Raw genomic sequence first — 24,167 nt, forward strand, 5'->3', positions numbered from 1 at the left:
GCTGCACGGAGGTGGTTTGGGGGACAGGGACCCCCATTAAGCCGCGCTATAGCGGCGTTTTAGCAGGGGCACGCATGCCCCTGCTAGCTATGAGGTCTGAAGCGAGATCTATTCTCGCTTCAGACTCTCTTTAAGGTATCCTTAAATAACCTTACTGAAGAGAGGAAAAAATCTTCACTATTTCTTTACAAGCTATTCTGTCAGTGTTTTTGTTATTTGTAAAATCTTTCCCTTTCCTGTCCCTGATTTACATTCTGAAATTTGAGTTGATGCCAATGTATGCAAATATATTCAGCTTGAAAATGGACCGTCAAATTAAACCTGGGTTTAACCTCCTTGGCGGTATGGACGAGTTACACGTCCATTACCGCCGGAGGTCGCCGCTCAGGCCCTGCTGGGCCGATTTTTACCAAATAAAAAGCAGCACACGCAGCTGGCACTTTGCCAGCCGCGTGTGCTGCCTGATCGCCGCCGCTCTGCGGCAGCGGCGAAAGAGGGTCCCCCCAGCCACCCGAGCCCTGCGCAGCCGGAACAAATAGTTCCGGCCAGCGCTAAGGGCTGGATCGGAGGCGGCTGACGTCAGGACGTCGGCTGACGTCCATGACGTCACTCCGCTCGTCGCTATGGCGACGAGGGAAGCAAAACAAGGAAGGCTGCTCATGCGGCCTTCCTTGTTTGTTCTGGGCGCCGGAGGCGATCAGAATGACGCTTCCGGAGCGCCCTCTAGTGGGCTTTCATGCAGCCAACTTTCAGTTGGCTGCATGAAATAGATTTGTTTTTTTTGTTTTGTTTTTTTTAATAAAAAAAAAAACCCTCCCGCAGCCTCCCTGGTGATTTTTAATAGAACGCCAGGGAGGTTAAATTGGTCCATTTTCAAACTGCATCTTACTGATCATCCCTAGTGGTGACCTCTTTAGTACTGTCAGGTGCAGCTCTGTGAAATGTTTGTGTTCTGAGCCCAGTAAAGAGAAAAAAACCTGGTCTCTCAGAATGCTCTGGGAGGATAATCCTGCATAGCAGAACAGCCTAGGCTGTGACATCACTGGAAGGGCAGGGCTACATTCCATATAAGCTACGGCCAGAACCCGGAGTCTGGCCACTTCGGGTTCTGGCCGGTCAAATGTGAAGTGGCCGTGCACCTGTGGCCAATGTTAAAAATAAAGATTCCTGTAACATTCATGCATCTTGTGGCTGTCTCGCTGCGGCCACATGTATTCAACGGGGTTAATTTAACTCCTGGCAGCAATGTCACAGATGAAGCCGCCTGTCTCCTCTCCTCCCCGCCCCTCTCCTATGCATGCATGGCAGCTGGGGACTCGCATGTCCCCGATCATTCGTAGCTGCAGGGAAGCAGAGCGGGAAGGCTGCAGACATCGCTTCTGCCAGCACCTGCTCTGCAGAAACTAACGGCAGGATTCTTTGCTGCTACGAACGAACCTGGGATTGGAACAAGTGTCCCCGGCTGCCAGTGTTGTATAGGAGAAGAGGCAGAGGTGGCTTCATCTATGACCTTGCTGCCAGAGGCATTAATTAAATAAACCCCCGTCGGATATATTTGGCTGCAGCGAGACTGCCACAAAATGCATGAATGTTACAGGAATCTTTTTATTCTAACATTGACTGCAGGTGCACAGCCACTTTGCGTTTTTTGACCGGCCAGAACTTCGGGTTCTGGCCGTAACATATACACTTCAGTGAGTCATGGTTTCCCTGTGGTTTTGCTCCCTCCTATCCACATGCCAATATGTATGGGCTCTGGATGAGGGGGTGGAGTCTAGACAAGCAAGGGGTGGGTTTTTTTTAGTTTTTTTTTATCTTTCTGACAACCCAGACAGATTGTGTTGGCCAAGAAGGGATTGGAGAGAAGGTTCTAGGCCAGTGAGTGCAAACGACAGTGCATAGATGCTGTAATGTCACCATATGGCCAGTCATAATCATTCATGATTGCGGCTAGCCGCTTCTTGGGGCTCAAGTATAACTGGCAATGCCGGGTGAGCATGAGGGCAATGCTTAAATTCATAGTAATTCATCCACCAGCTATGACAGAAGTGCATGGTGGGACACAACCTATAAGAGGCAGAGGTTGGACATAAGCATGCTGAGACTGGTAGTAACACTAGCTATGACATCCTGTGTTTAGGGGGGGGGGGGGGGAAGGGAGAGACACAATAAGGGTATAGGGGACATGGCTGATGCAAAGGAATGCAGAAATTACAGGGGGGAGGAGTTAAGTCTCATTCGTGACCTGGTGACTCCCTGTATAGACTCTCTTTAAGGGGGCAGGGTACTGACACTTCTAACACTAAAGATGGTGGCCTCCACAGTACTGCTGGTCTTTTAAACCATGGTAAAAATGTGCCTGTAAATGACTCCTAGTTGCAAGTAAGGTCATTGTATCTCGGAATCGCTGGAATGTAATATGCTATGTGGGGATGTTGGTGACAGTGGTGTTATGGTTGTTGTCAGCAGTGATTGAAGAAGCACTAGAGCTACATACAGCAGTTACTAGCCATTCAGAACAATATGGATTTACTTCTGGATAAATCTTTTTTTTCTTGTGCAAAATTTAAGAAGCTGCATGAAAATGGACCAATTTAAACCTTGGTGGGACTTGACTGCTCCACTTTCAAGCTGTATAGACTTGCATTCAAAGTTACACAATCCTGCATGAGCTTGGATATATTTGTATCTAATTGAGGATCTCTAGTGAAAAGTGAGGCACTTCAGTCTACACCGACCCATGCTTTCCTATGGGCTAACTCAGTCTGTTTTACCCACATCTGACTCTGTCCATTACTAGAACATTGTCCCAGCTGCATGATTTTTAAGGGCAGTGCATATTTTGCCATTAATCTAAAAAAAAAAGACACTCTGCAGTCTGCGGAGCAGAACAGTGTATCCATACAATACAGCTACACTGCTTCTGTTGTCCAACATACTGTGAGCCAGGCCTTGCAGTGCATTATTTTCCTCGTTTAATCAGATTTGAAGAATCTTAAGCAACTGGAAAAATTGCTATGGGGTGGGTGTTATGCAGGGCTGGCGTAACTCTGCTTACAGAATAGACGGATGAGAAGGTGAGCTGATGTTAGCTGGGTGGAGAACCCAGCTATAAAAGACCCTGGGGAGAACACTGGGCTTCCCCCTAAGATTGGCCCTAGACTATAATTGATTACATTATACATAGACATGACTATGGTAGGGATTAGATGGAGTCCCTCTGAGGGACAGTTAAGAAAAGTGTCTGCGTATATTCCATACAGTGCTGCAGAAGATGGTGCTATATAAATACTTAGCAATAAAACTATTAGGGCCCTTCCACACTAACACTACAGAATAGCTTTGAAACATTATAAAACGGTGCTGCTCATTACAAGCATGATCCTGTGTATGACTAATGTAAATTGTTTAGCTCAGTCAATGAATAGACTGATTTCAGACTGGTTTTGCTTTAGGTTCCTATCATTATTGTATTGAGTTACATGGTGCCAGATGTTAGTATTCCCTAATGTATCTGGAAGAGGGAACCAGTTGTCAACAAGCAAATGGCATGAACATTTGTTCTTAATAGGGTATTTACATGTTATCAAAAGTTGGATGCAGTAATCTAAACTGCAGTGGTTCATAGTTGTGTGCATTTAGCATCCCCCCCCCCCCCCCCCCACACACACACACAATGGGTTCTGTATAGGGAAAGAGGGATTTCAAGAATAAAGCGGTGGCATGCTGCTGTGTAGTCCATGTCTGGACGTTGAGAAGCTTTTAAAGCAAGCACCCCCACAGGGCTCAGGGCTGTAAAGTTGGCTCAGTTTTGGGTACCTGGAGTTGGAGGTCTCATAAATGTCCAATGATTTTTGTACCGTATCGCAGCCCTGAGAAGGCTTGCCTTCAGCTGAACCCCAGTCATCAATTATAGCCGGAGATTCTGTTGCTTTCATTGGTAACATGTCTAAAGCCAATAGCGTATGTCAGGTGGAGGAACAATGTTTTCTGCTAGTCATAGCAGTGATTGCAAAAAGACCTTGGCTAGTTAGAACAAGCTGCAAGGAAAAATTATTTGTTGAAAATCTCTACCCTTATAAATCAAGCATTAGACAAATCTCTACCTCCAGATCCACTAATGCTCCTCCTGGGGATAAACCCCTTGGCTGGAAATACCCACAACACCAATTGGCTCAGCACATAGCCAAGGCTTCTGGGCTTCATATAGCAAAGCAGTGGAAGCAACCTACCTTATCTATAAATTCAACTAAAACTATCATTATGGATATCTTAATCACAGAAAGGCTCATAGCTATTGCCAACAATACCTTTGAAGTTTTCTCAAACCTGCCAGCCTTGGATTGCTAAACATGGTGAGGGAGCCCTACAGGCTACTTCCCTATCGCTATAATACCTCTTCTACCCAAGAGTATTCCTGACCATACTTGTCCTTTAGATAGTTTCTATGGTTGTACTTTGTCCTGAGTATACGGCCCTCACATGTAGCCATGCATTTTACCATGCTCTGATTATGTACCATATGATGTATGTTCTTTGCTTATGTTTACCTGTGTTTTTACATTTACTGGATATTGTCCCACTTGGACTCACTAATTCTCACTGTCTGTCTATAATCTGACCTATTGTCAGTAAAACTACTTGAAAACTAGACAAGCTGCAATGACTCAAAATGGTAATCTGATCTTATCACCCTATCCATTCCAGGTTGAGCTCTGCTGACAGACTGCCTGCTAATTTGGATTCTGATTACCTTCCTCATGGCTCTTCCAACACCTCTTACCCGAGGTAAGAACTAGGTCTACTGATGGGCTTTGGACAACATTTTGTTTTAGACTAAATTTTATAACTTTCACATTTGTCTTTTATATATAGATGCCTCACCTGTGACAGCAACAGTGAGCCCTTCTGGCGACTCAGACAAAATTGTTATAGGAGGTAAATAACTGAAATTTTCACAATATGGTGACATAAGTTCTTATCTAGAGTTTGCACTGATATCCAAGTAGAAATGTACAGTTTACTGAGTAAAAGGAACAGTAGGCCTCAGGTCAGAGGTAGCAGTTGGCCAAATGATTGAATATGGTTACTTTGTTTAACACAACTTTTTACAAGCAATATTGGCATCAGAAGACTGGAGTCCCTTGGACAGACAGATTACCTGTTAGCATGACCAAGGCTTAAAGGACAACTTAAGCAGTGTTCTCCCCAGAAATTTTTTCCAGCCGGGTGGTATGAAAAAGTAGCCGGGTGGTGGAAGGTTAGGTGGGGAATCGTGCCCCCCCCATAACCCCCAATAAATTGACAGGCTAGGCTGTCTTTTGTACTGGAATCTCTTAAAGGGATACTAAACTGAAGAAAAATTAGACTAGTTACTTACCTGGGGCTTCTTCTAGCCCCCTAAAGTTGTCCTGCTCCATGATCACCATTCCACACTGCTCTGTTCCTTAGCCCCGCAGCTACGCGATCATGCTCCTGTGACCAGGAGTGTTTTGCCCATGCGCAGTAGCAATTTTTAGTTACCGCGCAAGTGCAAAACTCTACCGGTAACGGAATGTGGTGGAGGAGGCGAGTGACATGTGGCTGTGCATGCAGCGTTCAGAGAGGAACACAGCGGAGCGGAATGACTGCAAGGGAGAACTAAAGGGGCTGGAAGAAGCCCCAGGTAATCACTCTGTGCCTCTGTCTGCCATTGCCCTGGGTGAGTCTGTGGCTGTCTGTACTCTGGCTCCCCCCCCCCCCCCCCCCCTTTCCAGACTGCAGCTCCCTCACAACAGTAACACTCACTTCTGGCATCAATCATGGCTGGGGAAGGCAGTGGCAGGACTGAAGAATTGTGGGGTCAAAGGGTTAAGCATCCTAAAGTTCTTGGGGGGGGGGGGGGGGGGTGTATAGTAGCCAGCGAAATTACACACATACACGCTGCTGCTGGGACAAGCACAGGGAGAGGAGGAAAGCGTCTGGCTGGACAATGTGGACATGCCACAAACATCAGAGCTGCGCGTTATCGGAGTACAGGGAGAGGACAGCGTCTGGCTGGACATTCCAGAGCCGCACTTCCTAGCTCATGTAAGCTGCTTGTACAGAGAGGACAGCGTCTGCAGGACCTTCCGAGAGACCTGCTTCCTCTCTTCAAAGCTCATATGAGCTGCGTGACGTCTCCTGCATTCCCCGCCCCTCCACACAACTGCCGGGAGCTGAGGAGGTGGGCGGAGATAGTGTCTCTGAGTGACAGCGGCTGGCTGCAATGATACAGCCACCGCTGATCACTGATGAGCCGCACAGAATGGGATAATTTTACCCGGGCACTCGGGAGATCAGCCGGGCGCTCAGAAGAGCTCAGCCGGGCGGCGCGCCCTGGTAAAAGGCTCTGGGGAGAACACTGTTAAGTGAGATGGCGGCTGCCATATTTCCTTTTTAAGCAATACCACTTGCCTGGCAGTTCTGCTGATCCTTGGACTCTAAAACTTCTAGCCATAGACCCTGAACAAGTATATGCAGATCAGGTGTTTGTCAAACCTGAAAAGATTAGCTGCATGCTTGTGTTTGGTGTTCGGACACTACTGCAGCCAAATGGATAACCGCATATGGCAACCTCTCCTCACTATAGTTGTCATTTAACCACTTCCTGTCCCTATGACTTGAAATAAGTCTCTGCACTCTCCTCTCTGCAAAACCTTAGATAACACAATCTGTGACCTGATAACATCACTACAGAGTTGAAAAGTAATTACAACACACCCCTCTCCTCCTAACATGGAATTCAATGGAAGAGTTAATTAGTAAACTAGTTTAAAATACACATTCCAGGAGCAGATTGTATGCATTATTTGTTACATCTAATACATTAGCAAAATGAACTGTTTAACTAAACAGGAAGGAAATGTGTGGGATTTTTTTGTAAATGTATGGAAAATAAGGTAATTCCTAAACCTCAGCCACAAAAAGCCTAATTTGTCCTAAAAAAGTCATTTAGATGTGATTGATAGTTATTGCCCAAGTAATCAGAACTGGGAAAATGACCAGGGCAGGGAAGTGGTGAATGTGTACTGGAGGGGAAAATTGCCTCAGGAGGAAGAAACCTTTGGATCCTGAAGAGGCCCCCCCCCCCCCTTCCTCATCAGAGGGGAGCCAGCACTGGCTTTCCAAAAATTCCCTTGTTGCCATTTTGTTAGTGGTGAGCACAGTAGCGGCTTTCCGCTGGGCTCCTGCACAATAGAGCAGACTGATCAGGCTCTGCTATTTACGCCCAAGCAGGAAGTCGCTAGTGCTTATGGACCCACCGCCAAATGTAAATATTGTCAGTGCTGAAACAAGCTGGCTGAAGAGGGAAGCTTCATTAGGCTCCAGAGGCTTCCCTCTCCCAAGGCAAGTACCCCCCCCCCCCTTCCCCAGGGGCACTTTAGGTTTACTTAAAAGAAACCATAATCAAGAATTGAACTTCATCCCAATCAGTAGCTGATATCTCCTTCCCCATGAGAAATCTTTTCCTCTTCACAAACTGATCAGGGGGCACTGTATGGCTGATTTTTGTGGTGAAACCCTCTCACAGCTGAGGTCCTGACATCACACTGTGGGAGCCTTGTTGCATTGTGGGAAATAACAGGTGTTTTGTTACATTTTCACTGGAGTCCATCTTCAAGGAATGTATAGTTTTAAACTCCCACCAACCTTAAAGTTGCTGGTGGGGCTCCTCAAGCCTAATTAAACTTGGGTACCAGTGTGCTTTACTCAAGTGGATCTCAACTTCCATTAACTGGATTCAAGTGTCTCACTTATCAATTCTAGCTCAAATATGTAGTTTAGGTACAGCTCTTGAGGAAGGAGATTGTCCCCAAAACATGTTTGAACTTCAACTGATAAAGGCAATGAAAACCACGTTCAAGTGCTTGACCTGGGTTTCTGGTTCACACTTTTTGGAAAAAAAAAAAAAAATAACCCCAAGCCCCTCCTCTTCCATTATGCATCTGGGCTACTGCCACCAATGAATATCCTTTTTGGGAGGATTCTCGTTGGTCTGTTGCAATCCAGTGGGGTGCCCCACCCTAATGCTGCAGCTATGATCTGTATACTGGTGCTTCTCCCTGGCAGTGGAATCAAATGTGACAGACGAGTAAATTGGTGACATGTATGCTGTAACCAGCCTAGTAGTGGACAGTGCAATCTCATAGGCTTCCATTTATTCCATAGGCATCAGCTTTGTCTGTCCATGCTTTGCATAGGATCTGTTTGCATGTCTGCTGATATGCTCTGCTCTGAAAAGTGGAAGAAATTACTTACTAGTGTCCTATTTAAGACTGCCAATTAGTTTCAGTTTAGACTTCCCTAAAATGGGAAGCTGGCCCCACACACCAGTGACCCACTGTTGGGTATGTTAGCCGTTATAACATGCTCTCTCTGGCACAGAGGGAGAAGAGTTGGGCACCTGTTGCATCTCCCAAACCTAAAATACTTAATGGGGAGCCTAGCTGTTGTGCAGTAGGGGTAGCCAGCATATCTTCAAGTGAACCTGAAGTAAGCTTGTGAGATTTTGTATGTGGTTTTTACAAAAGGAAAATTTAAACTCAGAACTGAGTATTTTATACTTCATTTTAGGCTTCAGCAGCGGACTAATCTGCCTTTCTGACTGAAAACGACAGTAATGAACCTCTAAATTTTCCAGCACTCAACCTTTTTCAGAAGGCGTTATCTCTATTTTCCTGTCTCTCAGCTATTTTGGTTACTAGTCAACTTTTCAGGAAAACTTCCTGAATTTGACAAGCTGTTCAAAAAGTTAATTTACAGAACTCCAGTTATTTATTTATTTTTTTTAACTTCCTGTACTGGAAAACCCCAAAGGGTCTTCAGACAATTTCTTAGTAGAGGTAGTACTATGTGACATGAGATAAACGGACGTACATGTCAATTGTGTTCAAACTGCGCTGAAGGTTAATGGACAATGATTACTGTAGCTGAGGATTCAAAGAATTGATCAAAATGTATTGATAAGACAGTAAATGTGCAATACTAAGTTTTCAAGATTTAAGGTCACAATCAAACAATTTAGCAATATACATCTATCTTCTGCCATATAAGCCTTCCCCCCCCCCCCCCCAACAAAAGGGGGTGGGGAAATGAAAGGCCCCTGTCTTTGTAAGTCAGGGGTTCCATGCCTTTACTGTATAGGCGCCCAGGGATTCCCTGCCTGTCTGCTCCCTCATGTCTCCTGGCCCCTGTGTGTAGCAGCAGCTTGCCTGGTCCATGTGCCTCCTGGTATTGCAGTCCTGTCTCCTCCATGCAGCTTTCTCTAGTGCAGCAGTGCTAAACTACCAGGCCTCCTGCTGTGGCCTGCCAGCCGTTGGCTGGTCCCTGAAGGCAGCAGAGCAATCTTAGACCACACTGGGCCAGCTGTTAGAGTCCCAAGATGATGTGGAATGATACACGCTCCATCACCTGGGACTTGTTACTGGCCGGCTCAGCATGAGTTGGGAGATTTACTGCTGGAGCTGCTGCGCAAGTTACCATACCAGATATCCGTGCTGGAGGTGTCATCTGCCAGGTGAGTTGATTATATTTGTATTTCCAGGTTCCTGACCACGGAATGTAAATTGGAGGGAGGGTGAATGCTGCCTAATGTGTACATTTTATTATTGCATTTTGTGGGGAAACTGCTGCCAGATTCCTTCTTGGAAGGGGGGTGTCTAGCACTGGTCTAGCTAAGACCATATTTATTGGTTGGCCCTCCACCACATGGTCTTAAGTAAAAAGAAATGACCCTCCATGCATGTGAAGGTGGGGCAGCACTGCTCTAGTGAATGACTTGTACTGAGGCTTCAGTAGAAGCTGCTCACTAGAGGGAGAAGTACAGAGGAGACAGGTCTGCAATCCTTGAAGGTGCACGGAATAGGTATGCTACTGCTACAGAGACCAGTAGACACCAGGGGGAGGTAGCACAGGCCTGGGGGGAGGTAACCTCTACAAGATGCTCCTGGAATATGGATGCACCAGGTTAAAAAAAATCTTCCTATATCAGAGGCTAATGCAGCACTGCTTACACTGCAGTGAAAAGTTATGGTGTCCATAAAAATGACAAGTTAAATGTGTAAAAAGAGAAAGTTAAAAATATGCAAAAAGTGTCCACACAATGATTTAAGTGCCAAACTTCACTGTCAGCAGAGTTCAAAATGATCCTCTAATGGGGAAAGTAATGTCAAAGTCCTTCCAGGTGAATATAGCTATATCCATAAGGAGTATCATGCATTTTGAGAACCTGTACTGAAAAAAGGGCCTCTAGGGGGGGCTACTTACTGCAAGAGGGGGAAGCCTCTGGATCCACATGAGGCTTCCCATGGTGGTCTCACTGTGCCCCTTGTAAGTCACGGCCAACAATTTGTCAGGCTGTGGCTGGCTGTGACCTGCAATATTTACCCCCCCCCCCCCCAGCGCAGTAGCGGCTTGGATCAGGCGGACATGGCCAATCCCAGTTGGATCGGCTAGTTCTGCGAGAGCTGCCACTGCACTAAAGCTGGGGGGTAAATATTCACGTGGCCTAGAGACCACCGGAGGACAACAGGGAAGCCTCAAGTGGATTATTCACCCCCCCCCCCCCCCAGTCCCTTGTTATCTTTGTGCAATATGCAAATGGTCTCATCTTCTGTCATTAACTGAGCAGGGTGAGACTAGCAAGTAGGCTGAGATAATGAAGCAGTCGGTGTGCACTGTATAGGATGCTGTTGCAGAGTCATGCTGAGAGCTCTTGCTCACTTTCCCAGCCAGTGGTGGCAGCAGGTAAGATTTCTGCAGCTAGTGCAATCTTCCGCTTCCCCTGGTTGGCATGGTCCGGCCCTGTCTGTGCAAATTGTGCAAATTTTCTGCTGTTTATCAACTACAATCTGACAGCTCCTCAGTGCTGACTTAACCACTTGCCGACCGCGCACTCATACCGCGCGTCGGCAAAGTGGCAGCTGCAGGACCAGCGACGCAGTATTGCGTCGCCAGCTGCAGGCTGATTAATCAGGAAGCAGCCGCTCGCGCGAGCGGCTGCTGCTTCCTGTCAATTCACGGCGGGGGGCTCAGTGAATAGCCTGCGGGCCGCCGATCGCGGCTCGCAGGCTAAATGTAAACACAAGCGGAAATCTGCTTTGTTTACATTGTACGGCGCTGCTGCGCAGCAGCGCCGTAAGGCAGATCGGCAATCCCCGGCCAATCAGCGGCCGGGGATCGCCGCCATGTGACAGGGGACAACCTGTCACTGGCTGCACAGGACGGATAGCGTCCTGTGCAGCCCCGATCACCGGGGATGAGCAGATAGGAGAGGGAGGGGGGAATTTCGCCGCGGAGGGGGGCTTTGAGGTGCCCCCCCTGCAACATGCCAGACAGGAGGAGCGATCAGACCCCCCCTGCACATCATCCCCATAGGGGGGGAAAAGGGGGGCGATCTGATCGCTCTGTGTGCCAGCTGATCTGTGCTGGGGGCTGCAGAGCCCACCCAGCACAGATCACAAAAAATAACGCTGGTCCTTAAGGGGGGGGGGGGGGGTAAAGGGTGGGTCCTCAAGTGGTTAAAGACCTCTACAATTCACGTCACAATCAATACAGCCTTCTGCTTGCGTTTTCAGGACCACCTCCCTTCAATCTGTCTTCTCCGCCACCTGTCAACTACACCACACGAGGATCAGAAGACTTTACTAGCTGCAGATATCTTGCCCGCTGCCACCACCGGCCGGGGACAGTGAGCAGGAGCAAGCAGGAAGGAGGTGAGACTCTTGGCGTATTACATACTGCACTTTAATGGCAGTACTCCTGCTTTTGTGGATATGGCCATATTCACCTGGAAGGACTTTAACATTACTATCCCCAATAGAGAATAACTACGCTGCTGACAACACTTTGGATAAGTTTGGCATTTAGTCGTGTGATTACTACACTTTTGTTTGTTTTTTTGTTTTAATTATTTTTTTTACTTTGTGTATATTCACTGCACTATGAGCAGTGTGCTGCATATAGCTTCATTAGCATTAGTAGAAAAATTTAGTTGTATATTGTGATCTTGAACTATTGCATGTTCAAATTTTCAACAATTCTTTGAATGCTCAGCTACTGTAAATCTTTCATCTTCCTAGGTGCAAACACCATGAGCCGTGAATTCAGGTATTAACCCTTTAGCGCAGTTTGAACTCTTGACCCCTATTACATGTGGGGTACCCCATATTTCAAACTATGCTGCAGCTACATACAGATCATGAGGCATAACAAATGCCAATATTTTGTTTGCTTAGAATCTACACGCCATTTCAGGTGTGCTAATTGAAACTTTACTGAATGTAACTCCTTTCCTGACCTTGCTTTAGGTTCAGTTGTTAGTAATGCTAGCATCTCTAATGCGACAAGGAGTATCACTGCAAGAACAGCTCTGCTACTAAAGTTGGATATATATATATATATATATATATATATATATATATATATATATATATATATATATATATATATATATATATATATATATATATATATATATATATATATATATATATATATATATATATATATATATATATATATATATATATATATATATATATATATATATATATATATATATATATATATATATATATATATATCTATCATTCTCTAATATTGGCAGTTTACACACTACACTCAGCATTATAAATGATTTCACAGAGCAGGCTAAAACTTTTGAACTGTCCTCTGCAGGAAAAAACAATGACACTTGAGATAATAAGCTTCAGAAGACAGAGCTCTCTGACTTCGAAAGTGGGGAGAGATCAGTGGCTTTTGCATAGATAACTAGAGTTTCCTGTACTGGAAACCGTATTAGACTTAACTCTGCTGCTAATGTGGTGTTTCTTGGCTGTACTACACTTACAAATCATATCAAGCTTATTTTCACCTCAGATTCCCTTTACGTGACACTTTTTTACTTCCATACACTTGCAGTGACTAGTCTGCGTTTCTAAATTTTTCCGTCAGCAGTTGCTCAGGTGTCTTATTCTAGGTACACACGATACAATTTACTGTCAGGGCAATTACTTCTAACAGGTCCGATCTAATTTTCAATTGGACAGTAAATCTGTCAAACTGTAGTGTGTGTGTGTGTGTGTATATATACATAGCATTACTAAAAGCTGTAAGCTAACAAATGCAATTCTTTCCACAGGTGTAATAATAGCAGCTTTAATAACAGTCCTGGCTGTGGTGGCAATAGCTATAGCCTACATGTACCGACACAAAGGCAGTTACCGTACCAATGAGGCAATGGCAGGAGAAGCAAGCAAGGCTTTAAAAGAAAATAAAGCAGACTCCAATGAAGAAGCACAAGAGGATGAAAATGAAGAAAAGCAAGAATACATGATGTGATTATTTAAGAACTGAAAAAATGCAGTTTACCAATAGACTCTGCCTACATTGGATGTACTCTGCTTATTTGGCACACACTGCCTTTTTTTTGTTTGTTTGTTTGTTTTTTCCTTCTTCTGGGACAAATCCTCACAAATTTCTTGTCATTACATTTTTATAAAGTGGTTTTTTCACACTTTGGCTGAGTGGTAGAACTTTTTGTATTACACTTTATTTTTGGTCTTGGAAGGTACTGAAGTGCCTTGTGTAGTATGCTTTAGTCTTTCACACCCTGTGCTAGTGTTGTGCTTTAGTGAGTGTCTGCTCTGTTACAGTTGTGATTTAACATTGTGTCCTTACAAGGACAAATGTTTTCAGGTGGTGCATCTCTAGATGGGATCAGCTGGAAAAAAATTTTCTAATAAAACTTGTTTTAATTACTGGTTTTGTTTTTTCTACAGTGCTGCTAATTGGGCAGTTAATGCACTTATTCCAGATAACACTTTGCTCTCTATATATAACTTTTTTTTTTTTTGGGGGGGGGGGAATAAATTGACTGGCTGTCAGCTTTGCATTGAAATCCACTGTACAGGGCCAGATTTCTCCTGGGTATATTGTGTATAGGCACCATATGCTTGTGGTCTTTACCCCCTAACAGTACCTGCACCACAATCCTAATCACAATTGCACTTTGTAGTCCCCTCCAGAATGTGACTGAATGCTCCCTAGAGGTGTGTATTACCTGACAAGAGTATTGCTATACCATCCTGGAGGGGATTATTAGTAGAAAATGCTGCTTGGTTGTTGGCAAATCAGTCCAGTCATCGCCACAATTACGTTTTTGCCTCCTTAAAACAGAAGGTATGAGAGGAGGGGGCGTGGCTACAGAGCATGGTGGCTGCCTGATCCATCAGCTCTGTAAAGGACACTGACAAAGCGGCTCACTGCGACTTCCACAGCACCCATCCAGGGGTGAGCCTGGGGTGCCTGGCACCTGGGTGCAAGATTTTCTCTGGCGCCTATGGGAGTGGTTAAATTAACCACGCCCAACCACATAACCACACCCATGTCCTTCCTAATCACACCCACACCTTCCACCTCTTTACGCATGCATGTGATACCCCATTCCTACCCCTCTTCCATGGGCTTGCTCCTGGCTGGCTTTGGCTTCCTGCGAGTGACAGTCTGCTAGTCTCTGGACTGACTCAGGCTGAGAGGCTCTGCGAGTGCGAGGCAGTCACACACTGCGTATTTATGGCTGCCTGCGGCCACCCTACTCTCGCTCGCTGACATCGGCTCCTCCCCCCTGCCAAGCCCAAGGTGGGCTGCCTGTATCTTTCCCGTTGCGCCACACAGCCTGCCAGTGTTGCCAACCTTTCACGTTATTTTTTACTGACAAATACCTAAAAATTTACTGACAAAAATTCCCCACTAAATGCACATAAGAGACAGCTTTTCCCCATGTAAATGCACATAACGAGAGACTGCTTTTCCCCATGTAAATGCACATAACGAGAGACTGCTTTTCCCCATGTAAATGCACATAACGAGAGACTGCTTTTCCCCATGTAAATGCACATAACGAGAGACTGCTTTTCACCAGCAAATGCACATAACAAGAGACTGCTTTTCACCAGCAAATGCACATAACAAGAGACTGTTTTTCACCAGCAAATGCACATAACAAGAGACTGCTTTTCACCAGCAAATTCACATAACAAGAGACTGCTTTTCACCAGCAAATGCACATAATGACAAACAGCCAGTGTCCCCAGGATATGTAGCCAGGGGGTATATGTGCCCGGGATAGGTAGCCAGGGGGTATATGTGCCCGGGATAGGTAGCCAGGGGGTAATATGTGCCCGGGATAGGTAGCCAGGGGGTAATATGTGCCCGGGATAGGTAGCCAGGGGGTAATATGTGCCCGGGATAGGTAGCCAGGGGGTAATATGTGCCCGGGATAGGTAGCCAGGGGGTAATATGTGCCCGGGATAGGTAGCCAGGGGGTAATATGTGCCCGGGATAGGTAGCCAGGGGGTAATATGTGCCCGGGATAGGTAGCCAGGGGGTAATATGTGCCCGGGATAGGTAGCCAGGGGGTAATATGTGCCCGGGATAGGTAGCCAGGGGGTAATATGTGCCCGGGATAGGTAGCCAGGGGGTAATATGTGCCCGGGATAGGTAGCCAGGGGGTAATATGTGCCCAGGATAGGTAGCCAGGGGGTAATATGTGCCCAGGATAGGTAGCCAGGGGGTATAGGGTCCCCGTTTAGGTAGTGACAGGAGCGCACCCAATCCTCCCCTCCCGCCGCTGCTGCCTCTGCCGCCGCCGCTCCCTCCTCACCTTGCAGCAGCTTCAGACCTCAATCAGCGGGCGACCCGACCAGTAAGAAGGCGCCAGGCGCACCCGCTCTATATGCGGAAGTGATGTCACTTCCGCATATCAGTGCGGCGTGCTAGGTCCTAGCGCCCGCCCGCCTGATCGAGGTCTGACGCGGCGCCGGCGGCTAGAGGGAGGGAGGGAGGGAGCGAGCGAGCGGCGGCCACAGGGGGAGAGCGGCGGCCGGGCGGCGCCTCTCAGAGGCAGGCGCCTGGGTGCCTTGCACCCGCAGCACCCGCCCAGGCTCGGCCCTGCACCCATCCACCGCTAAAAATGGCAGAGGATCGTTACAGAGACTCCCCGGAGTGGACCAGAGTGCAGCCCAGGAGGAAAACTTATGCTCCAAGGCCAAGAAGACTGATCTTTTTGAAGAAGGGCAAGATGGCGCCCGCCATGAGGACAGGGGACACCATGATGCAGCATCACGGATTCCAGCACATCCAGGAAGGTATGATGCCCTCAGACATGGCGAAATGTCTCCCATCCACTCCACCTTGCCACCCAGAAGCTCCTTCCTCAGTACCCCAGAGTCCCCAGCTTTTAGAAGCAGAAGCCCGCTGAAGCATGCCGCCGATACGGAAAATAATACGGAAAATATACGGAATCCGGAAAATATACGAAATCCGGAAAATATACGAAATAAGGCAGGCCAAGCTGTAATTACATCATCCCCAGCCACCAGCTATACAGACCCATTCCTTGACATTCCTGAAACTGACCAGCCACTCACACTAGCAATGATGAAGGGTCTAATGCAAACTTTTAGATCAGCTTGGCAATGTGACATGCAGGCAATGACAGAAGCTATGACAACTATTGCCATTAAAACAGACAAAAGGGTCTTGGGGTTAGAAGAGAAACTGAAGGTGGTTACAGTGGCATACAACGAGCTGGTAGACTCTCATGAAGCCTTAGTTGTGGAAGTAAAGGAACTAAAGGAAAAACAGACAGATGCGGAAGATAGAAACAGGAGAAACAATATCCAGTTGAGAGGAATTCCTGAAAATGTAACTACAAGTCAACTTAGAGACTATGTGGGAGACGTGTTAAAAACAACTCTGCCAACATCTTCTGACATTGATAGAATCGTGGACAGAGTACACAGGCTGCCTAAGCCTGCTCACCTAGGCCCAAATGTACCAAGAGATGTGATCATGCAGGTACATTACTACCATATTAAAGAAGCTTTCTTGGACACTACTAGAAAAGGCCAGAGACTGCCTAAACCATACCAAGATCTAATCCTATACTCAGACTTGTCACAAAATACTCTTAAAGCAAGAAGAGCTTTTTCTACTGTTACCACTACTTTAAGAGCCAACAAAATAGAATACTCATGGGGCTTCCCCACAAAACTGAGAGTAACAAGACAAGGAACCAGATATATATTTCATACACCTCAAGAAGGCCTGGACAAGATTGCGAACTGGAACATACAGATCTCGGCTCCAAAGCACAGACCATATATCCAATCTATGGACACCACTCCTGCAGCTGATGACAAGGAGGAAGCTGGAAAATCCTCTGTTGCCGAAGCAAAAGACACTTGAAACATGATGGGATACTCAGTGTTCTTTTTTCACAAACTTTCCCCCCCAGAGAACTCTTCTCCATACTTTCTTTTTATTCTTCCCGGATACCATCTTGAGGAGGAGGAGAATTGTTCACACATATAGCCCACGGCTGTGGGCTAAGTTTCTGATGCTATGACCTGGATAGGTCATCAGTTTTTCTTGTTTGTTTTATATTATGTTGTTTTTGTTGTTGTTTTTGTTTTTTCCTCTAGGTTGGACTGTTTTTGATGAGGACACTATTTCTAATATTTTGGCGAAATCTAGACTTTTTAGATTCTTTATACCTGTTTATGCATATTTCACTGATTTAACTGAAATTTTATATTTTATAGCAAAAAATATGTCATTTTTTTCCATCTTTGAGTCTGCAACAATCTTTTTACTGCTTATCGCAGAGACGTAAAAAAATACGCAAAAAGGCCCATTTTTCAGTATTGCATGCATTAACTTCTTTTTCTCCCACCTTTTTAGTATATGCTTATGACTGTATTTTCTCCAAGAAAACTAAACAAGATACCATGAACACATCAATTAGAACCTTGATTACCACCAAATGTAAGTGCATTATTTTTTGTATGTATGTCCAGAACCATTAAAATTGTATCTCTAAATGTGAGAGGGCTGAACTCGCACAGAAAGAGATACCTGACCCAAAAACTAAGTAAAGACGAGGGAGCTGATGTGATGTGCTTGCAGGAGACCCATCTTAATAAAGAGGGGTCTGCCAAGTTTAAATTATATCAGTTTTCTACTATATTTCACTCTACACTAAAAACAAAGAAAAAGGCAGGGGTATGTATAGCAATAAAAGATTCAATAGGATTTGAATTGCAAGAATCATTCAGTAGCAAAGATGGTAGAATGATTGTTTTGGTTGGGAAAATAGATACTCAACTGTATACAATAGTCAACATATATGTCCCAAATAGTGGCCAAATTAGATTTTTGAATAAGAAATTTAAAAAAATTGATAAAATGTCCAAAGGTAATTTATTAATTACAGGTGATTTTAATTTAGTAGTTGACCCATTGATAGATTGCTCATATCAGAAGAAAAAATTTCCCTCTACCTTACGACCTACCCTTATGAATCATGAGTTATATGATGCCTGGAGATGTCTGCATCCAGGAGAGACTGACTACACTCATTATTCACCGGTTTTCAAATCTTATAATAGAATAGACTACTTGTTCACAGATAAATTCACACTCCCTTTGATTAAAAAAATTAATATTAATACAAGAACGTGGTCAGATCATTCCCCTATAATATTTGAATTACAAGTGTTAGGCTCCCCACCCCCTACTTATACATGGAAAATGAATAAATATATCTTATACTCAGAACAATCAGCCCCACAAATTAAACAAAAAATAGAAGAATACTTTGAGCTAAACAATAGTAAGGACGTATCGAAAGCTACTATATGGAATGCCCATAAGGCATTTATAAGAGGAGTATTTATACAACAAGGCTCCATAGAAAAAAGAAAAAGAGAGGAAAAATACAATAATATCTTAAAAGAAATCAAAACTATGGAGAAGGCCATATTCGATAAAAAGGAAGTGACCCTAATACCTAAAGTAGAAGAAAAGAGAAAGGAACTTAGTGAAATGCTACACTGCCAATATGATAAGTGGCAATGTATTATGAAAGAAAATTGGTACTCAGATAGGGATAAGGCCGGTAAAATTATGGCAAGGAAGATTAAGGGACGAAGAATAGCTCATAGAATTCAAAAAATAAAACATCCAAAGAAAAATTTAACAGTGCATCACCCAAAAGAAATTGTAGATGCTTTGGCAACCTATTATGAATCTCTATACAACCTGAAACAAGATTCAGAAGTACACCAACCCACTCAAATAGAAATTAAAAAGTACTTAGATAGTGTGGATCTTCCCACACTGGATGAATTTGAAAAAAAAACAAATTAATATCCCCTTCCAAATGAATGAGGTTGAAAGAGCAATCAAATCCCTTAAAAGAAATAAATCCCCAGGTATAGATGGTTTCCTAGGTGAATATTATATGAAACATATGAATCTGCTGAAAGCCCCCTTAACAGATCTATATAACGAAGTAGCTAAATTAGGTACCTTCCCTAAAGAATCATTAGAAGCTGTAATTTCACTAATACCAAAAGAAGACAAAGATTTAACTGATCCCAGTAGTTACAGGCCCATCTCTTTATTAAATGTCGATTTAAAAATTTATGCAAAAATAATAGCCAATAGAATAGACCCCCTAATTCCGAAACTAATTCACTTAGATCAGGTAGGATTCGTTAGAAATAGAATGACCAGTGATGCTACTAGAAAAGTTTTGGCAATACTACACGAGCTAGAATGTAATAAAAGGCCTTCTCTGTTAGTCTCTTTGGACGCAGAGAAGGCCTTTGATAGAGTAAACTGGACATATTTATCCACTGTACTAAATAAATTTGGTTGTGATGGTTTTTTACACCAAGCCATAATGGCCTTCTATACCAAGCCTTCAGCTAGAGTAATCTCTTCAGGCTCTCTTTCTGATCCATTCAACATCACTAACGGTACAAGACAAGGCTGCCCCTTATCACCATCAATTTTTATCTTAACACTGGAGCCACTTGCTCAAAAAATTAGAGACAATAAATTAATAAAAGGAGTCAAGATTGGAGATCAGGAGACGAAGTTAGGTTTATATGCGGATGACATATTGCTATATCTTCAGGATCCCAATATCATTAAGGAATTTAGAATTAGAGCTCAACCTTTTTTCAGAGGTCTCATATTACAAACTAAATAAAAATAAACTGTGATCCTTCCCTGTAATTTAGATACCAACTCAATAAACTCTCTTAAAAAAATATCCCAATACTCATGGACAGAAAAAGCATTTAAATATTTAGGTATCTACATCACACCCACCATTGGCCAAATTTATAAAACAAATTATGAACCCTGGATATATGGGCTTAAAACCCAATTAGATTTATTAGCAAAATTAGAATTTTCATGGCTAGGGAGAGTTGCAGCTGTAAAAATGATGATCCTCCCTAGACTATTATATTTATTTAGAAACCTTCCTGTTAAAGTACCCCAGAAATTCTTTACCCCTATACAAAAAATGATCAACAAATTTGTAATATGTAACAAATCACCCAGATTCTCGTATGACATACTAACCTTACATGCTTCTGACTTGGGCCTTGGAGTACCAGATATTGGTCTATACTATAGAGCAACTATTTTAGAGCAATCTAGAGAGATTTGGATTGAAAGTAACAAACAATGGGTAACACTAGAACAATTACAACATCCTATTGTCCCTTATAAAAGTTTATTGGAAACCAAACTTCTGTGGAAATCAACATTAAAAATTCCCAACCCCATTACAGCTAATACTATCAAGATTTGGAAGGATTTTACTCAAAGATGCACAAAGAATCCTATATCCACCAAGCAAATACCTATCCCATTGGGTAATATCCACAATGTAATAAAAAAGATCTCTATAGAAAATTGGGTAGAGAAAGGAATAACGACCGTAGATAAACTACTCCAGGACTCAAAGATGAAAGCATTTCAAGATATTGTACGAGAATATGACATTCCAAGGTCAGAAGAATATAAATATCTAAAAATTCAGAAATTTTTTTAAATATCACTTCCCCACTCCAATATTACTTCCTCCACTCATAGCTAAACTTTTATCCCCAGACCAACAGCATCTGAAAGGTACTGCAATATTTTACAGAACCCTGCTGACAAATAAGGGAGGCTCACCTCAATGGCAGCTCACAAAATGGCAACAATATTTCAAGGAAGACATAGAAAGGGAAGATTGGGAGAAATCTATGAGATCTCTGAAAAAAGCTTCTCATTGTATATCACATCATGAGAATTTACTTAAGATGCTATGGAGATGGTACCTGACTCCGAGTAAAATCTCCAAGTTTGACTCCAATGTCTCACCTTTATGTTGGAGGGGATGTGGAGATGAAGGCACCTTGGAACATATTTACTGGGAATGTCCCAAACTACAAAAAATGTGGAAAGAAATTGAGCTAATATTAAAAAAACTACCAGTAAGCCTATCCCACATCCCACCAAAAATGGCCCTATTACATCTAGATATTATAGATATACCACCAAAAGAACGTATACTATACAACCATATTTTTGTAACTATAAGAACCCTACTAGCTGAAAATTGGAAAACTAAATATGTACCTGGTGCTGAGGAAATCATTAAGAGAGTCAATTTTAATCTATCGGCAGAAAAGAAATGGGCAATGAATACAGGGGTCCTTGAACCCTTTATGAGAAAGATAGAGTACTGGTCTTTAATCTACCCAGAGACGGAAATTTTTGATTATTAATAACATAAGGTATGCTGATATGGAGATAAATAGATGCAAGACTTCTGTTCTCTTCCTCTCATATTTATAGAGATAACGAGAAAAATAAAATAGAAATCTTATTTTGGTTCTAACTCACTCTGATACAATACTAACAAATGATTCAGGTTTAGGTTTTCTTGTAATACTGAGTTTATGGAGAATAATAATAGAAAAAAAAAAAAAAAACGAAGAATAAGTTATGTTAAGTTTTCACTATCTTTATTAATAAAGTATAATAAGGAATACTGTTTAGTATAAAACAATGTTGTAGATTTTGTAAGGTTGTTATCTTTTGTAGCCTAGTTCACCTGTCCTGCTGCCTAATTCACACTAAAATCTAACCTAGAAACCTGTCTGGATGGTTGCTGGTCAACCATCTAGTGGGGTGGATAAGATTGGCAGCTAGACACTTTGTTTATAGAAAAATGGCTCGGCTCCCTGGGATCTCTGTAGGGTGGTTTTATTCCCCCATTTCCCAGGTTGAGCTGAGTCCATTTAAGGAAAATATTGTACTATGGTGTTATGGACTGCATACAAAATAGAGTTGTAGAAATATAGCTTAACCAGGCTTGTATGTATACTAACTTTGTACACCTATAACAAGAGATTCTGTTTTATATATGATTATATATGTAATATATTATGTTATGTAAGATATATAAGACTTATTTATAAGTCTGATGTTGTTAAAAATTTTCAAAAACTGTTCAATAAAAATTATTGAAACATAAAACAGAAGGTATTTGCAATAGCTTCCGTAGGGACTTTAAAACTTTAGAACTAGAATGCTTGAAAATTTAAAAAAATTGTTTACCCATTAAAATAAAATAATTCTTAGTGTAATGTACCACACACAGCCTAATCGCTGGTGGGGGGGGGGGGGGGGGGAGAAGGAGGAAGGAAGCTATTGATCAATTCTTTGTGATCAATAAATGACTGGCAAATGAATGGGAGGAGTGCTGAAAGGTGAAAATTGCTCAGGTAGGGGGGAGAGAACTGCTTCGTAGGGAAGTGGTTAGCTAGCAACACTAAAATGCTTTAGTGGTCTCTCAGCACAGCCTGTTTGGGGAGAAATTTACCAGCTATTTTGTGTCAGGGGAGGCAGAGATGAACTGTAACCTGGCTGTAAATTGTTTACTTTATATTGCATGGCAGAGGGTCAATTCACGCTTTGCAGGCAAAAATCTTGTGATTCCTGTTCAATAGAACAAGAATCGGAGCATTTGCCCCAAAACGCTGCATGCAGTGTGTTTGTGATTAATTGAAAGCGTGACCTACAGTGTGAATGAATCAATTGGGATAAATTGAAGCAGCGCTTTGCTGATTGTTGGTGATTAGCAAAGCGCTGACCAATCGCCCCAATGTGAACTATCCCAGAGAGATGAACCTTCAGCTGATTATTTGCACAAATTTGATGCTAGATTTCTGCTTTCTATCATTCTGAACAGATTCCAGTCAGTACTAGAAGCAGTGAAGATTGTTTCTGTATGCTGGGCACAGTCCTCCTTAGTAATGACCACAGTGAGAACTGTTCCCTGTAAATTTAATATTCCTCATATAAAACATGAAAGGCCTTTGTATTGCTATTTGCTTGTAATTACTGGAAATACTGGACGTGGGCTAGTGCACTGAGCAGTGTCATGTGTGGTGGCATAGCAAGCATAATTGCCCCAGTATAGGGAGTCTAGTTACCTCAGTGTAATTAGTATCAAAGTGACCAGTATAGTTGCCCCAGCATACGCCCCACCACTGCTGTTACCTTAGCTGGCGGCCGCTTTCTCTTATATTTCCCTCTCCTCCTGCATGGTTTGCTTCACAGCAGTGGGCCCTGTGGCTGTTGTGATGAGGCAGGAGAGCGGTTCCCCTGGTAACAGTGATACACATCGCCACTACAGGAAGCCACTCTCCTATTCTGCCTCATCACAGCAGCCGTGGGGCACGCTGCTGTGAAGCAAAATAACATGCAGGAGGAGAGGGGAATATAAGAGAAAGCGGCCACCAGCTAAGGTAAAAGCAGGGTGGGGAGGTGGGGGCAAGAGGCTAGAACATGGACCTGGGGGTTGGGGACTCCTGTTCTACTAGGCCTAAGGCCCATTTAAAAAACAGGTACTAGGCTGTGACCCCCCCCACCCTGCTTTCATTAACTACAACTGCTCGCACACTCCTGCCCCCTTCTTGACCTATCCTCCTCTGCTGCAAGTCAATTTCTCCCCCCCAAGCTCTTGGCTGTGTCTGAATCACTGCACATGCGCATAACGGTAAAAGCACGGACATGGGATGCAGAGACCCTTGCCTATTAGACTGATCACTAAGAGACTGGAAAAAGCAGGTATTATGCCAAAATCTCTCCCTCTGGAGAAGGGAGCGCACTATCTCCTCCAATTGAAACAAGGCTGGATGTTGCTTACACCCCCACCATATGGCCAAGGCAGGTTATTAAACCTAAAAAAGACAGGCATGTTCCCATCTGCAGGATATGCCTCTCAT

General features: G+C 43.6%; 1 protein-coding gene and 1 long non-coding RNA gene across 7 annotated transcripts in view; one reads left to right on the top strand and one right to left on the bottom strand.

Moving 5' to 3' along the window:
* LOC137545779 (cell adhesion molecule 1-like) overlaps positions 1–13,781 on the top strand; it is a 48,540-nt gene extending 34,759 nt beyond the window's left edge. For all 6 annotated transcript variants that reach the window (XM_068267377.1, XM_068267378.1, XM_068267379.1 and 3 more), the window contains 4 exons: positions 4,708–4,788; positions 4,876–4,938; positions 11,598–11,735; positions 13,163–13,781. In XM_068267377.1, the coding sequence (XP_068123478.1) occupies positions 4,761–4,788; positions 4,876–4,938; positions 11,598–11,735; positions 13,163–13,362 (429 nt within the window). In that variant the 5' untranslated portion in view covers positions 4,708–4,760 and the 3' untranslated portion in view covers positions 13,363–13,781. The remainder of the gene's footprint in view (positions 1–4,707; positions 4,789–4,875; positions 4,939–11,597; positions 11,736–13,162) is intronic.
* Positions 1–23,521, bottom strand: part of LOC137545780 (uncharacterized) — a 107,788-nt gene extending 84,267 nt beyond the window's left edge. The window contains exon 1 of the long non-coding RNA XR_011026102.1: positions 23,440–23,521. This is a non-coding gene — a long non-coding RNA (uncharacterized lncRNA). The remainder of the gene's footprint in view (positions 1–23,439) is intronic.
* Between the last annotated feature and the right edge of the window lie 646 nt (positions 23,522–24,167).

Source organism: Hyperolius riggenbachi, chromosome 2 (genome assembly GCF_040937935.1).
Source record: "Hyperolius riggenbachi isolate aHypRig1 chromosome 2, aHypRig1.pri, whole genome shotgun sequence".
Classification (NCBI taxonomy): Eukaryota; Metazoa; Chordata; class Amphibia; order Anura; family Hyperoliidae; genus Hyperolius; species Hyperolius riggenbachi.